The sequence below is a fragment of the Pelodiscus sinensis genome, chromosome 2 (genome assembly GCF_052426305.1).
Source record: "Pelodiscus sinensis isolate ZL-2025 chromosome 2, ASM5242630v1, whole genome shotgun sequence".
NCBI classification, from domain to species: Eukaryota; Metazoa; Chordata; order Testudines; family Trionychidae; genus Pelodiscus; species Pelodiscus sinensis.
The window spans coordinates 98,572,501-98,589,364 of record NC_143053.1 but is presented as its reverse complement, the minus strand read 5'-3'; the positions used below and the strand labels follow the sequence as shown (position 1 = coordinate 98,589,364).

The following is a 16,864-nucleotide window of genomic DNA, read 5'->3' as shown; positions in this document are numbered from 1 at the left end:
CAAAATTCCATTGAATTATGCAGGGGAGAAGGAGAAAAAAGACAGATGAGGGTTTCCCACTATTTCTAATACAAAATAGGAAAGGTGTCACTTTTATCTTATCACCCAACAAAAATTCTTACCCTGTCTACACAATCCTCGATGAAGCAACTCGCAAGTTCACAGTGATGAAGCCCTTCTTAAATGTGTTACTAGTTATAAACTAAATTCTGGCTCATGTGTTATATGCTGCATGTGCAACTGCATGATCTTTTTAGAGGGGAAAGAACAAAGCAGTGCATCATGGGTCATTAGGGATAATGTAAATTAGCCAAGAGACAGACAGAGAGAGAGAGAGAGAGAGAGAGAGAGAGAGAGAGCACATGAACATAAGCAGGGCTTGCTGAGCAGCGATGAGCCCCTCTCGCCAGGGTTCTGTGCTCTGTTCATGCGCAGATCGTTCTGCGCATGTGCAGATCGCTCTGCGCCGGCTCTTCCAGGGTGTAATCTACTCGCCGCATTGTTTGTAGAGCCCTGAACATAAGAATAGCCATTCTGGGTCAAACCAATGGTCCATCTAGTCCAGTATCCTCACTGCGCACAGTGGCAAAAGCCAAGTGCTCTGTATGGTCTAGTGCAGGAGTGGGCAATCTTTCAAAGAAGAAGAACCTTTTTGTCTTTGACCAAAATATTTCGAGAGCCACATGGCACAGAAAGCTACTTGTACACATCAACAGAGATAGCAGGTATGCAGCAGAAGACAAACAAATTCTGACTTAAATAAACAAAATAGGTGATGGGATAAACTGTCTCTATTTAGGGTTTTCCTCCCACCTTTGGTTATTCTTTAACAACACAGTTTGATGGTCCACTTTGCTGTCCCCAGGACATGACATAATGACCCATTCCCTGTCATATGTAATGAACTGTTTATTAGCTTTATGTTAAATTATGTGTAAAATTCATTTGGTGCAGAACAGGACTCCAAGCTGGTGCACAGTGTTCAAGTGCAGGTGATGTTGAGGGATTTGGGAGAAAGTTTGTTTGCAGGAAGAGATTCTGACCTGCAGCATGGGATTGGGGTTTGGGGAAGGATGCAAATTGCAGACTCTGCCTAGAAGGCACTAACCACTAGTGGTTCCCAGCCTGTGGTGCAGCAGGGCTCAGGCAGGCTTCCTGCATGCTGTGGCCTCACATCGCTCCCAGAAGTGGCTGGTTGCTGGCATGTCTCTGCATGTTCCTTGGGAGGAAGGAGGCAGAGGCTCTCCATGTGCTACCTATGCCTGCAAGCAGAAACTCTACAGCTCCCATTGGCTGGGAATCTTTATAGTGTAAAGAAGTGAATAAAGTAAATACTGTTTTTTTAAAAAATGGGTACCTTCAAGGGAGCAGCCAACAAGCCACACGTGGCTCCAGAGCTGCAGGCTGGTTGCTGACCCCTAGTCTTATGAGTGGATGGAGTACTGGACTGGGAGTCAGGATGTGAGCTATACTCCTGACCTGATGTGTTACTTCACCTCTCTCATGCCTCTTCTCCCACATATCTGACTTTTATACACAGACTGTAATATTTTGTTGTTTGTGCAGCGCTTTGCATGCACGTGGGGGCTGTGATCTTGGTTTGAGGCCAGTAGGCATCAAAACATTTGTTATGCAAACGCAAATAGCAACAAAAATAATACTGTAAATATAAAAATCCAAAGTATGCAAGGCAAAACACCATTTAGAAATACAGCCATTTAGAAGGATGGCAATTACAAGTGTAAGATACTCACCTGATTCTATATCCCTAACTAAGAAAGCTATACAGAGAATTTAAAAAAAAAAGTCTCGGTGCATTTTGGGATGAATACATTATGACTACAAAACCATCCCCACCACTCCGCTCAACCTCATTCGCATCATTTAGTCGTGTGACTTTTTTCTCCAGAGCCTCTTTGACAGTGTAGTAAGATAAGACTGTGAGAGACTCTTCAGTCGTAAGACAAAGTTGTGATATCTATTTATGCTTTTGCCTTAGGAATACATCGACAAAGGAAGCCCACCTACACAACACAGCACCAAAAGCCTCAGAAAAGCAGATACATCTCTGCAAATTGACTGGAAAATCCTACACATTTTACGGAACACATTACCACCCTGTAAATCTACAGGCCACACAGCTGAAAACAGGATCACCAAGGTCCACTAAATGTACCATAATTACAGAAACACCCATGCTAATTACTTCACTGACACAAGTTAAGCCCACAGTAATCAGGCGACAAAGTGTTAACATTCAGTGAATTGCCATGTAATTACCACTGCATCCAATGGAGTTATCCACATACGGTATGTACTGCATTGTTACTGTTACTATGCAGTAACTATCAAATCACCATGTGTCATCACTGTAAAATTAGGTTGATCCACTAAGCAAACTCACACTGTGCAACAGCTAGCTCTCAAATACCTTGTTCAGCTCAACCCTGTGCTGACTTGGTCAAGTCCTTTGAGATATACTAAAGGCTAAAAGGCTAGGCACGTTAGCTTACAGCCCTCTCGAAAAAAAAAAAAGATTATGCCACCTTTCCTCACACTGAGTATTAGCTTATTCTATGAATAGTTCCATTACAATCAAGATACTCCCTGGCATAAGCAAATGCAGTAGAATATGTCCAGTCTATTTTCACCTTATATTGCTTGAACAGCCTACATAAACATATTATCCCTGGTACAGCTATAAAAGTGTTTGTTTTAAAAGTAGAAAATCCTATCCCAAGTCGAGTTCTTCTATCCTGGAAATGGAGGCGAGCCAGAGATTTTTATGAAGCCCACTAAAGGCCACCCTATTGTCAATCTATTTTCATAGTAAGGCACTCCAATACTACAGTGAGGGGGAGGGATGATTAGAAACTCAGATACTGCATTTGGATTCATATTGCTTTCTGCATTTACGCCAAAAAACCACAAAGTGACACTGATATAAATTTAGGTGCCTACACAAATGGTTGAAGCTATTCAAGCGAAAGAGTAACTCTGCAAGTGTAGTTCTCAACCTGGGTACCTCCCACACATTACACCAAAACTGATTAGCAGCTGCTAACAAGCCACCTAGTGTAAGCTAGGTGATAAGTGAAAACACGATGGTTGGGACGTGTGATGACTGTTTTCATACCCTCAATACATTCATCACAAGGTGTACTTTGTGCATATCTTTTTACATTAACACTTGAAAGACACTCAGATGCTATTGGAACAGGAGCCTTGTAAGTACCTATATAGGTAACAGAGAGGCTTTGAGGACAGCAAGTTGCTTACCATTAGATTTAGCAACATTTAAATATGTTCACAACCAAACTCACAATAAAAACAGAACAAGGAAAAGTTAGCAAAGCTGTTGAGAGCAGAAGCATGGGAAAAAAAGAAGTTAGGTTGGATTCTCTCATTTCAACAGGTTGTATCTTCTCAAAGATATATAAGGAGAAAGAATGTTTGTTTAATGTAATAAAATCATGATGAAGACAAAGCAGTTGTAGTTTTCACACATAAAAGTCAAGGGAAAATTACAAATGCCTTGTCTTCACTATGATTTTGCCTTATGATAGTTTATTGTGTCTTAGCTAACTCATGGTAAGAACATACCTTTATTCCTACTGAAGACCTAGGCTTTGTCTGCATTGGCAGTTGAGTGACAAAGCTTTTGTCATTCATAGGTGCTTAAACCACCCTCCCCAATGATAAAAACTTTGCCAGGACAAGTACAAGTGTAAACAATGCTTTGTGCAGTGAAAGCAAAGACTAGAGTAGGAGCTAGAAGGTTTTTTGTCTGCAAACAGTGCTGTGGCTACCCAGGCTTGTTGCTAAAAGCTGTGTAGTGTATACAAAGGGGCTACATCTACACTGCAAGGTTTTTGCGCAAAACCAGCTGTTTTTGTGCAAAAACCCATGGAGCGTCCACACCTCACATGCGCTTTTGTGCAAGGAAATCAAGAGTAAAACGGCAGAACAGAGGGCTTTTTCCGCCGTAGGTAAACCTCCTTTAACGGGGCATAACTCCCTTTTGCGCAAGAGTTCTTGCGCAAAAAGGCAAGTGTGGATGTTTCACTATGGGAAAAAGCACAGGTGCTCTGATGGCCATTCTGTGAATGGCCATCAGAGCTTTCTTGCGCAAGAGCGTTCACGCAGTATGCTTTTGCGATGTGGTTTGAGGTGTGGACGTGCTCTTGTGCAAGAAGCTTTTGCGCAAAAACTCTTGCGCAAAAGGCTTCTTGCACAAGAAGCATGTAGTGTAAACATAGCCAGGGAGCATGTCTACACAGCAAAGTTGTGTCGTAAAAACAGCCATTATTCCAAAATAACTATGTGAGCGTCTACACAGCCATTTCGTTATTTCAAAATAATTTCGAAACAACAGACAGCTTATTCCGAAATCTGTAAACCTCATTCTACGAAGAATAACATCTATTCTGAAATAGCTATTTCGAAATAAGGTGTGTGTAGATGCTCCATTGCTGCTATTTCAAAATAGCCCCTCACCAGGGGCATTCTAAGTTATTCCTTCCCAGTGCTTCCTGGGGCTCTAAACCGAGATAGCACATTTACATTAGGAAAGCCTGCCTCAGACTATAGCTTAAGAGAATAGCTTATTTCGAAACAGCCGTACAGTGTAGACATAGCCAGGGTGATTAACACATTTCCACTGCAGAACAATACTGCAATGTTAGCAGCAGCATTTGCCAGAGTTCTTTGAAGCCTTTTGTTGAAACGTCAGTCTTTTACCCTGGAAGTATCTGGTACCTCGGACAGCCTAGCCAGGAGGCAGACTTCTGACCCACGGGCCACTTACATTAGGTAGAATATAAGTGGTAAAAGATTCTAAACCTTCTCCCTGAATTTGTACATGGAATATGTCTCTGACAGTGGAATATATTATACTTCTTCATCAACAGCCTGCAGTATACAAGATTACAATATAGCAAGGAGATACTACTTCTAGAGTATTTTTGACTACTTTCACATTGCTTTCTTATACATCTCGGCCATGTCTAGACTGGAATGATTTTCCGCAAATGCTTTTAACAGAAAAGATTTTACGTTAAAAGCATTTGTGAAAAAGAGCATCTAGATTGGCACGGACGCTTTTCCGCAAAAGCACTTTTTGCGGAAAAGCGTCCGTGCCAATCTAGACGTGGTTTTGCGCAAGAAAGCCCCAATCGCCATTTTTACAATCGGGGCTTTTTTGTGCAAAACAGTACCGCATAATCTACACTGGCCCTCTTGCGCAAAAGCATTTGCGCAAGAGGGCTTTTGCCCGAACGGGAGCAGCATAGTATTTCCACAAGAACACTGACAATCTTACATGAGATCATCAGTGTTCTTGCAGAAATGAAAGCGGCCAGTGTGGACAGCTGGCAAGTTTTTCCGCAAAAGCAGCTGCTTTTGCGGAAAAACTTGCCAGTCTAGACACAGCCCTCATGTTTAACTAGACTCTCAATCTTGCTCATAAAGCCATTTCTTGTCAGCCCCTCTTCAAGTGTTCTCCATAAACCCTTTGCATCAGTTCCTACCATGTTTCATGAAAAACAATGGTCTACCAGGCCCGGATGATAGATGAGAGACAGCTAGTTGCAAGTGATTTCAATAGATGGCTAAAGAGAAGGAATGGACACTGATTCATATCCCCATGCCATACCTAGGCCATGCCTATATTTCCAAAGACATGGCATGCAAAACACCTATAATTCTGCTCCACTGGTGGTAGCAATGGTGGAAGAACAAGGCATGCAAGTTTCAGAAATGTTTTAACTCCTGTGTCATCTAAAAGGTATACATGATATTGTAATGAAAGTGCCTGAGTATTTTCTGCACTACAACTTCCAACATTGCTACCACTGGAAATAATGTCTTGTCAGTTCAAGACAGGTCCTAGCCTACTACCCTGCATGAGTGTCAAGATTCATTCCTGGTCTAAACATGCCCAGCAATAATTTTTTTAAAGATACACCTATTCCTGCAAATTCTGTAATTCTGAGGAAACAATATCCTGCCATTATGAGCCTATGAAGCTTGTTGTACGCTGGGACGTTTTAAATATTGCCTGGAAAGATCTAGACTTGTGTTAAATGTGGCACTCAAGGCAAACAATGTACCAAGTTATGGGGGAAGGGAGCATAAGGATGGTCTCTCTTCAATTTTGCATGCATGATAATGTTTTTAGCCAGTAAGGTCATACCTGCATGTGATGAGTGACAACTTTTCAGCTTGATTCAAAGCAAACAGCTGCTGGTTTGATTGCCTAGCAACTAAAAGTTGATGGATGACCCTTAAGATGGATAACTACCATAAATCACCTCATTCAGATGCTCAGAAAAAAAATAAAAAACAATGGTTTTCATGACATTTGCTACACTCTGTAATATGCCATGATAAATTTGGCTACCTTATGGATACACAGTAGTGGCTGCTGAAATTAGACACTTTTGTTTTCTGCTTTCTTCACTTCTTGGAGGCCCCTCTGTAAGGTGTGTTCATATTCATATACGCCACTGTCAGAAGAAAGCAGCATACCAGAAGCTCCTGTCAGTCACCACGAGGCAAAGAGAATCTATATGGAATCTCTGCATCACCAAACAGCTTTTAATCAGGAAACAGCAGTCTTATATCATAACTATGGCACTGTGCTACATGTATTAATAATGGTTACAATATATTTAGTGTAATGACTTGACCCCGGTCAACATTATTGATGCTATGATTAATATGAATTTGATAAACTGCTTCCTGTTTGAAGACATTTCATATGTTTCTCAATCAGGAGAAAAATATTTTAATGTGTATGTAAATATACTAGACCTCTACAGGGCCTAATTCTGATCTCATTTACACTGATCTATATCCAGAAGTCAATGGAGTTACTCAGGGTTTACACTAGTGTTCCTGAAATCAGAATCTGGACCGCAGGCTGGCAGAAGTCCTTACATTTATCTGATCCACAGAAAAATACTAGTGATTAAAAATATCTAAACGGAAGACCATATTCTTCCAAGAGAATGTGCAGGGAGAAAAGGGAAATTCCCCTTATTGTTCCACATAATGGGATTTCTCTAACTGTTATGTACAGAGTACATGTGCATTCAAAAACAGATGTTCATAATTGTTTCCATTGTTGTTGGTTTTTTAAGACTCATGAGCATGACTGTTCATACGAAAGCTCTCTTATTGACTTTGGTTTACAATAGCAAAGTGATCTCTGATTTGGTTTAAAGAAGAAAAAAAACCCAGGGAGGTAGCTGGTGCATTGAGTTAGGCCACTAATACTTCCCTTCTGGAAATGAAAGCTCAAATATTAGTCTGGTGCTGAGTTCCCAAGTGAAAATGGATTTGATGAGCTCCACCTTATTCCTAGTAAATGTCAGTCCATGTCAGTAATGTTCAAAGATGTAATGGGCAATTTCTCATAAGAACCATATACTGGAATAGGAAGAATATTTTAGGCTAGATTGAGATGTATTGGCAGAAATGTGGGAGAAGCTTCCACAACACCTGTCTGTGCTATATCTGGAACTAATCACTGCTGTATGTCACCACTTCCCTAAGCTTTACCACTCACTAAGTTCACCTGAACATGCTCAGAAAAATTAAAAGCTAATTAGTTGTAATGACAAATAAAAATTAAACAAGAAAAAGGCCATGTTCTAAGGTATAAAATATACTGTAATGAATTCAACAAACCACTGCTAAAGCTACATAAGCAACAGTATCTGTGCCAAGCCACATCTTCATACATCCTCTTTTCATAGGATTGAGGGTGGTTTTCTGGAACATATATCCTAAAACTGCAGCTACATTTTCACCTGCAAAATCCAGATCTATATTTTCCAACATCCTCTGAAAGCAGCAAACCAAAACAGCAACTGGTCAAGTGTTCACCCTGAAATTCTTTAATCTAGCTGACCACCACAATCAGGCAGCAACCCATAAGCTAGACGTATATCAATATGCTGGAATTTTACATAGTGAACAACCCAATCAGGCTTTTGGGATTACCGTATTTCTGAGTGAGCCACAAACCTGATGCTCCAGAAGGCAGATGTACAACCAATCACATATCTGTAGGAAACCTCATGAAAGGGGTGTACAGACTCCACTCATCTTTCCAAGCATAAACCATCGTAATAACAATGTGGCATGCTAGTGATCATGGTATTTATCTGAAGCTTTCAGAATTTCAGATCATGGCGCCCTATAATAGCACTCTTAAATGGCAGCATAGCTGAGCTGACAGTGACATGATTGAGAGCAAAGGCAATTCAGACATGCAAGGCTCTTGACTGCACTTCATTTCATATACCATATGATATGTTTAAGCTAGGATTCCTCATATACATACAACAGTCACACACAATCCCCCTATTTACCTCACTGATGCCTCAGTGAAAGACCCGCTAAGGAGGACCAGAAGGCATGCTGGCCCTTTAAAAATGAAATGCTTGTTTCCTTTCTGTAAGAAAAGTAAATCATGCTATAGTGAGTGGAGCTTTGCAAAAGCATCCATCCATTAAAGTTCATGGATCCTCGTTTCCAGATTGTCCCTCCCCTGGCTGTGTCTCAAGTTACAGCCTTGTACAATCCAAGTCTAAATAATATTCACCATGATAAATGACACCATAACTCCGATATCCACAATCAATCTTTGCTTTAAAGATACATCCATCTTCAATAATGTTGATGGGGATTCTGTAAAATGGGAAACGTGACTGTTTTCCCGACCTCCTAACAGTGGGGGAAGGAAGCTCTGAGTGATGGCTGTCAGCCCACATCTGGCTGCAAAAATAAATTAGCCTTATGTAGACAAATGAAAGGACCAGCCCTGACTAGAAAACAGCCACTCCTGAACAATGGCTAATTTATAGAACTCCTTTCTGGAAAGTTCCTGGCTGAGGCTACAATCTCCTTAGCTATCTCTTTAAATAATATCTGATGCTGTAAATAACTTCAGTGTGGTAGGAACTACGAAAAGTACAAAGAGGGATGGGAGAGTACAATAACTTTCTCACACTCTTTGTAAATGCTCAACATGTAAAATTCAGCCACTAAAAAAATTCTGTGTCAGCAAAAATATTTTTATACTTTGACAACATGTTCCTTTCTGTTTGACAAAAGATTATTTTCTGCTTTACCTCTTCTTTCATCATCTGGCAATAGGACTGAGGATTGCAGAAATTAAATGATCCAGGGCAAGTGACATCTGGAGGAGTAGGGGGAAGATTTTTTTCTCCTCCTTAAGTACAATCAGCTTTTTTTCTTTTCCCCCCTTTTTTGTAAATACTTTATACAGAGAGAGTATTGAGTCCTAACGAGGTCACTCCCTTTATGCAGGTGTTGTGCGATTAAACACTATAACGTGCCATATAAAAGAAAATATCACTGCCTTTATTTCAGCACAAAGAAATTTAAAACAGGTAAAACATGGAAGGAAACACTCTCTCTCTTACACACACACACAAATCTCTACCTGTGTACCGACAGTGGCTACCCTTTTTTCACAACTGAAATATTTTATTATCTTATTCTTTATGTCTTTGACCTTGTCTGCTGTAGGAAATAGGACTTTAAAATTCATATACCTTCCAATATATAGGAAAAATAAGTACTTTACAGCAGTAGAGGGAGAAACAGATCACGGAACACAACTTTGCAACCCTATCTGTGTTACTTCCATGCACCATAAAAGGCTCTGCATTTGGGTTTCAGGACTCTTTGACTAAGATTCCGTGGTGGTGGGGATGGTTGGTTGGTGTGGTGGTGAGGGTTAATTCTGTGAAGGTTGAAGGACTTACAGTAATGCTGTGAAGACAGAAACATCACAGGCTTTCCTGGCAAGAGCCTCGCAGAGGGTAGGAGGGGACTGCAAAATGAACTCTCTCAGGCTTTGTCGTATACGTTTCCCAAGGCCCGGCCTGGCCCCTTTGATAAATGACACATGTCATTCTGTCAGAGGCTGACACTGCAGCTGGGAGGGCTGGTGATGTATGACTTCACTGAAAAGGAAATCAACTTTTTGGCACCAAGAAAGACTGTGCCCTATATAAGGATTTTGTTTCTCAAAAAGTGAAAGATAGACTTAGGATTTAAAAAAAAAGTTGAAAAACAGATTGAACGACAGCTTACACTTAACATAAATTAACTTGGTAATGGTGAAATGTGCTAGCCTGTGATAAATAAAAGCTACATTAGTCAATTATTAATCACACTCCAACTTGTAGCCAAAACCCATGACTTAAATCTGAGGCCTGAGCTGCCTTACAAACAGATAAGACAGTGTTTGATAGATGTCTTGCATAGTGTAATCAGGAAGGAATCAAAGGCTTAGTGGTTTAACCAATAGGGGAATGTGGAAGGTTCTGGAAACTGAGACTGGGTAAAGTGGATAACTGGATTGAAAGCCCCCTTTCACTGGGGATACAGTATATCTTTTGACTGCTTAAAAAAAGAGAGAGAGAAAGAGAGAGAGAGAGAGAGAGAGAGAGAGAGAGAGAGAGAGAGAGAGATCTGAATTTGGTTTAATCTTTATATGTATATATATGTACAGGAATGTCTTGAAACAGTATTTTCCTCCCCCACCTCCTACCACCACTACTGTGTTAAATCATTTAAATCTGATCACTATTAAATGGATTCTCACCGAGACATCAAGTGTTTCAAATATGATCATTTTGCACGGATTACAATTTAAGCATTTTATTTAATCGAATGAACTCGCATCGGGCTGCAACACATTCATGCAGATACAAGCTGTACAGAAAAAGCACAAAGCTGCATAAACTAAACGATTCCTATTGAACCAGGCTCTAAAGACAAAATACAAGATTTCAGCTTTAAAAATATCCTCTTCCTCAAATACTAATGATGGATAGAGAGCAGAGATGCCATATTAAACAGGCTACATTAAACATATCTGAAAGGCTGAGCTTACATGTCACCTGGAAAGGAAATAGCCCTAGAGTAAATGCTGCTGTTTGTCTGTGCTCTATATGCAGGACAATACAACGGCCTCTCTTCCAGCGTGATTCACCCATCCATGCCAAGGGCCAGCATAAAGTCTATGTAGGGCCTAAATCTCACTCACCAGACTTACTGGGCCTTAAGCTGTATACACAGGCCCTGTGCTTGCCCTCTGTACATTTCACCTCTTCTGTCCCATTACAGAAGGACCTCACAATGCCATTTAAACACTAAGCTGAAGCGGGGTCCATACAGCTTTTGTGGACCCTCTGCTCAGAGGTAAATTTTGTTAATTGTGCAGGCGAATGCACAGGTGCAGTAACCTGCAAGATCAGGCCATAGGGCCAGGTCAGTTTGCTGTTAAACTGGAGCTGGAGTTTTGCCACTGATTTCAAGAAGAGCATCATCAGGCACTTGAGCTCCAGTTCAGAAAAGCACATCAGCATGAGCTTTAATGCTTTCCTGAACTGGTCCTTCACAAGGACCTTTCTTATCACAGGCAGTAGTATCATTTATCATTTGTTAATCAGAATTTACATATGCCAAAAATATGTAACAGGAAGTGCTGGGAATGGGACTGTTTTCCATAACATGGAAAGGAAGGGGCACAAACAGGGGAGACATGATACTGAGAGTGGACACTGGCACAGCGAGTCCACAGGGGAAAACTATTCTGCTGAAGGCGGCCGCACCACAAAGATAGCAGCCAACAGAGCTGGGCCTTTTGCCATCTTACCTGCCACCAGACAGGTTAAGTAGTTCCCCTGCCTCAAACCCTTCCTCTCCCAGCCCTTGGCTGCAGCATGGAAGGGGGGGGGGAGAGAAGGCCCCTGATGAATTGGAAGCCTGGGGAGAGAGAAGGCCCCTGCCATCCAGGAAGGGAGAAAGAAAGCCCCACCAGATGCAGACTCTCCCGCCATGAGCCCCTTTCCACCCCTCCTCCCAACCCTCACTCTCACCCATGGGTAGTTGGTGAAGGTACAGCTGGGGAGGCAACCCTCCAGCCTCACCTCCAGCCCCACCCCTTCTCCTGAGGCCTCATCCCTTCCCCGCCTCCACAGCAAGGCGGAGCAGCATGCTGTGCGTGCACTCCCCTCCCAACCATGGGGAGAGTAGAGGAGCAGATGGGCACGCGCTTGCCCCAACCTACCCAGCCCCGGGGAGAGCAGAGGATGCACAGCATGATCATAGCTTTCCCAGCCCAAGGGGAGGACACGCTGCGCGACCTGGCACTGCCCAGCCTCTCCAGCCCTGGAGCACTGGTGGAGGAAGAAGAGTGCTCCACGTGGCGCAGCCTTTCCAGCCCCGGGGAAGGAGGGCAGAGGGCACGTGGCATGGCCCCAGCCTCCCCAGCCCCGGAGGAGAGCGCGCTGTGTGGCCTGGCCCAGGCCTATAGCACCAGGGAGGTGGAAGGACACACGTCCCCAGCCTGGAGTAGTGGGGAGGGAGAGCATTGATGGCAGCAACACTCCTTCTCAGATTGCCTGCTGCAAGCATCCTGGAGGACGAGTGTGGGCGGGCTATGCCTGGTGGTTTGGGAAGGCAGAGCCTTCCCCCACCTTACATACTGGATGCCCATGCTCTCACCCCATATGTCCCCAGCCTCCTGTCCTACCTGCCCCCATCATATTCCCAAGGCCTTGACCTGAATCCTGCACCCCCCACATTGCCAGTTCCCTTCCCTGAAAACAATGTCAGGTGAGTCTTCTAGTATATGTATATGATGCAGAGTTCAAATTGTAAAAAGAAAACACCCCTTCTTCTCTTCTTTCCTGTTACGTTATTATTATTATTATTATTATTATTCTATTTGTAATACAACAACACAGAGGTCCTAAAGAAGATTGGAGTACTATGGTGCTAGATTCTGTGTACCAACAAACTGAGAGAGACAAATACTGAATGTTAATTAAAGGAAGCCGTGTTTCTTCACTTCATGTACAGCATAAGCAGCCAGTTTGTTTCAGCAAACATTAAGGTAAAGGTAGAAAGGATGTAGCTAAAGCTGTCCAAGCATTATTACACCACATATTGTAGCCAGGGCTTAACTAACATACACATGCATACATGCACACTAGTCTAACTTCAGGATTTTATGCGCAAAGCAACACGTTTCTATATGTGGTGACATGGAATTCACAGAAGAAGCCTGAAGGTGTTGATTCCAACTGACTCTAGCTTTTACAAGTAAAATTAAACACAGTTTACTACAAGGAAAATCTCAGATAAACTCAAATGACAGCAATTCTCTAAATCTCAAAAGCTATCCCTGTTCTTCAATTCAAAGGTGCTACAAAGAGTGGTTTAATTAGGGAATTTAAAAACCACTACCACCATAAATTTCAATGTAAAGGAAACGAGCAGGCCATATGAAACTCAAACTTTAGTGATAACCCCTATAGGCAACACAGTTATTTTCTCAACATGTGTGAAAGCTAGCAATGGGAAAGAGGAAAAGGAATAAGGAAAAAATGTGCATTTAAAACACATACACACACACACACACACACCACACACAGAGGCTGGTGTTTTAAACTTTTGCCTTCCTTTTGCTGAAATATAATTTTTAAGTCCATAAAAAAATTCAGATAGTGTGCAGAATGTTTATATATTACCAAGGTCTCCCTTTAAAAGGTTTATACTTTTACTTTATGACCTGTCCTTGATTTGACACTTCCGCTCATCAGAAAGGGATTTATAAAATAATCCTGAAGGTGAGGAACAGACATCTGTCAGGGACTGGCTGGGTTTCACTTTGCGAAATTTAAGAAGGGAGAGAAATCCTGTTAAGCTCTTTTTAGTCACCAATAGACATCAAAGGTAATAATTAAAGAAGACAGACGTCATAAAAATAAATTTATGTAGTTCTTTACAATGCACAAGCACTCTAGTGTGTAAAATATCTATTAGGCAAAAAGAAAATACAACATTCCAAATGAGCAAAATCTGTTTTGTTTTGGTTTTTTGCCTACTTGAAAAATATTTTTTAAAAACACAAGTTTAAACTAAAGTCTTTCAAAACCTTTGCCATCTGTGGGTACATGAACTATGGATGACCCCGAATGATTTGCACTCTGCTCAGAATCCCTTAGAAAGCACGGGAAAAAGTATCATTAAGAATGACTGATGACTGCCAGTCATGGTTGACCTCACCCAAGCTTTGGTCTCTGCCTCAGTAATAAGCTGTCCTTTATTAGCACCAACACTCCATAAAAGGGGTGTGTTTAGTCACAGGATAGTGGCCTTCTAATGCTCATTGCTTCTCCCTGAAAGATTGATTAGTGCTCATTTTTACTGCCTTCACAGTATATACAGTGACAGTACTGCAGAGTGTCAGGGCCTGCAATATTGATGATAAGTACAGCTACAAACTAGGGGTTTGGAAAAGGGAGAGAGGGTGGGAAGTTCACTTTTCTTTTTAGTTGAAACAAGAAAACAGAAGACAACAGAAAACGTGTGATTGATATCCCGGCCTAATTAAGCAATTTTTAGGAAAGGAACTTCATCTCCCTAAATAAAGTCTACTTAAAATGTGAAACTTAAGGGGAGAAGGGTTCTTAATTTTGCTTTAAAAATCTGCAAGCTTATTTCTTTCACTATTTAAACATCAAGATTACCAAATAGCTGGTGCTCATTGTTTAAGTCTCATAAACTGATATTTCTGAATGGCTTTTAAGAGGGATCTGTAAAAAAGAAAAGTCTTTTGTAAACATTGAGCATGGATGCTATTGCTTTGAGAGCTATTGCAAGTCCTCTATCCGCAGGTGCTACTTTAAGGGGAAAACAGAAAGCAAGGAAAATATTTTCACTTGTATTTCTTCTCCTGCCAAAATCTGTCTGCTACCACACTTCCCTTCTGCACTTCTTATAGGACCTGATTCCTCATCACTAAGGTCAAAGGATTCTTTGCAAATCACTCCATTGAAAGCAGGATCAGAACCATAAGATGGCAATGCAGGGGAAGACTCATTTGCAGAGTCGTATAAACTATTATGCCAATTTATGTAGCGGTCCAATATTAACCAAATATTTAAAACAGAGCAAAGCCAGCTCTGTCCCTTACACAGCATAAGTTGTATGGACAAGTAAGAGCAGGTGAGGGTTAGTGGATTTCTCCACATGAAGAAATTCTGATTACATAAATGACTTTATAGAGCCATGCCTTGACTTGATTTTTTTTTAAGTGAAAATATCCTCCCAGTTTGATACTTTCACCAGGAGCTTTATCACGCTAATGGCCAGCTCTAAGTTATATTAGTGATGGTTTAATACGGAGCAACTAGTCTGCAAGGGTGTTCCTCGAAAACAGTCATTTCACAGGTTACAGAAAGATGCTGCTGAAAAAAACAGGTATGTTTTACTGTTAGTTTTATATAGCTGGGAAAAAGAAGTACAGCAGCTTCATACCAGAGAGTATTACAGCAAGAGTTTACTGAATTAATAATAGGATGCCCTACTGCTGTGACATATTCTGTACTTTGAAATAAATATTAGTCACAATACTTAGGTTTTAAATTCATATATTTTAAAGCTGAGTTTTAACAATGACACTTGTAATAGTGATGATTTGCCAATAAGGCATATTAACCATTTTGCAAAGAGCTAGCTGTCTCTTGTATTCAGCCTGCTATGCTAGCTTAGCAATTTCTTACTATAAATATTATCAAGTTATCTTTCTTTAAAATACACACATTGGATGTTGAAGAGTGGATGCTCCAAATTCACATTTACACTTTCCTTGTTGATCTAATGTTGGTATCAGCTTTAGGATATATAATATGTTATTCTTTTTTAATCTTATTTTTTCCTGTTATAATTGTCTAACACATAATGGCCTTAATTCTAAACCAATGAAAAGACTCCTATTGGCTTCCTTGGTCTTTGGATCAGGCATACATCCTTTCCCGATCATCTTCCTTATATGTTTCCCTTTCAATGATTACATATTAAATGAATAGCTTTTTAAAACACATCAGAAAACTAGTATCTTAGTTATACTAATACTATGCACCATTTGCTTGGAAAAAATATATAAAATTCAGAATTCAAAACTATGACTTGCAAAGAGCAGAAATATTACTACTTAAGATCCAGGAATTCATACACTCCCCAATATTTAGGTGGTTAAAACTGACCCTGCTGTACAGAGAAAAATGGAGACAATGATAAGCACCACTGTGACTATTAGCTTAGAGGGATTCTACTTGGCTATTTTCCTGCAGCAAGCGCCGCAATCACAATAATAAAGAAATCCTGTATTCCACCCTAATTCACCGAGAAATAGAAACGCTGAAAACCTAAAATAATTAAGTCAGATCTAGGTTTTTCAAAATGGAAAGGAAGTCTCTTTTTCATACTAGCTCTGTATTTCAGAAAGATACAATGAGCATGGAAGAAAAATGTCTATCAACTAAAATAAACTGCTTAGAGCTGCAGCAGAGTGGCGAACGAACAACAAGAGCAAATCAAGAAATGAGACACTGGGAAAAGGGACCAAAAAAAATAAAGAAAAGAAAAGGTTAAACAGGCAGTTTGGCTAATAGGCCTGCTCCAGGAAATACAAAAAAAAAAAGGAAAGAATAGCAAAGTTACTGTCTGATCTTATTTTTTTTTTAAATCTTGCTCTGTATTGAAACTATAATCAGTGAAATGGAGCTCAGTGTAAGCTGTTAGTTAACAAGTATATTAAGATAGGGATTCAACTCAGGTACTGTATTCCCATGATGAATAGGATTTCAAAGCAGGTGTTTTACTGGTGAAGCCACTCAAACCCAGAACTGAATTCAGAAACTGTCTAGAGCTAGCATTCTTCATATAAATCTGCCTGTATGAGTCCAAGTGTGATAACCAGAGGTCACACTTTCATTCTTGACTAGTTTCAAATTTTAGTACAAAATTA

General features: G+C 40.7%; 1 protein-coding gene across 2 annotated transcripts in view; it reads right to left on the bottom strand.

The window, feature by feature from the left end:
- The window catches only part of TSHZ1 (teashirt zinc finger homeobox 1), a 62,988-nt gene that overhangs the window by 35,974 nt on the left and 10,150 nt on the right, over positions 1-16,864 (bottom strand). The window contains exon 1 of one of the 2 annotated variants that reach the window (XM_089776328.1): positions 8,384-10,464. The exons of the other annotated variant lie outside the window; for it this stretch is intronic. Coding sequence (XP_089632454.1) covers positions 8,384-8,529 — 146 coding nt within the window. The 5' untranslated portion in view covers positions 8,530-10,464. Of the gene's footprint in view, positions 1-8,383; positions 10,465-16,864 lie in introns of those variants that run through there. 2 annotated transcript variants of the gene reach the window in all.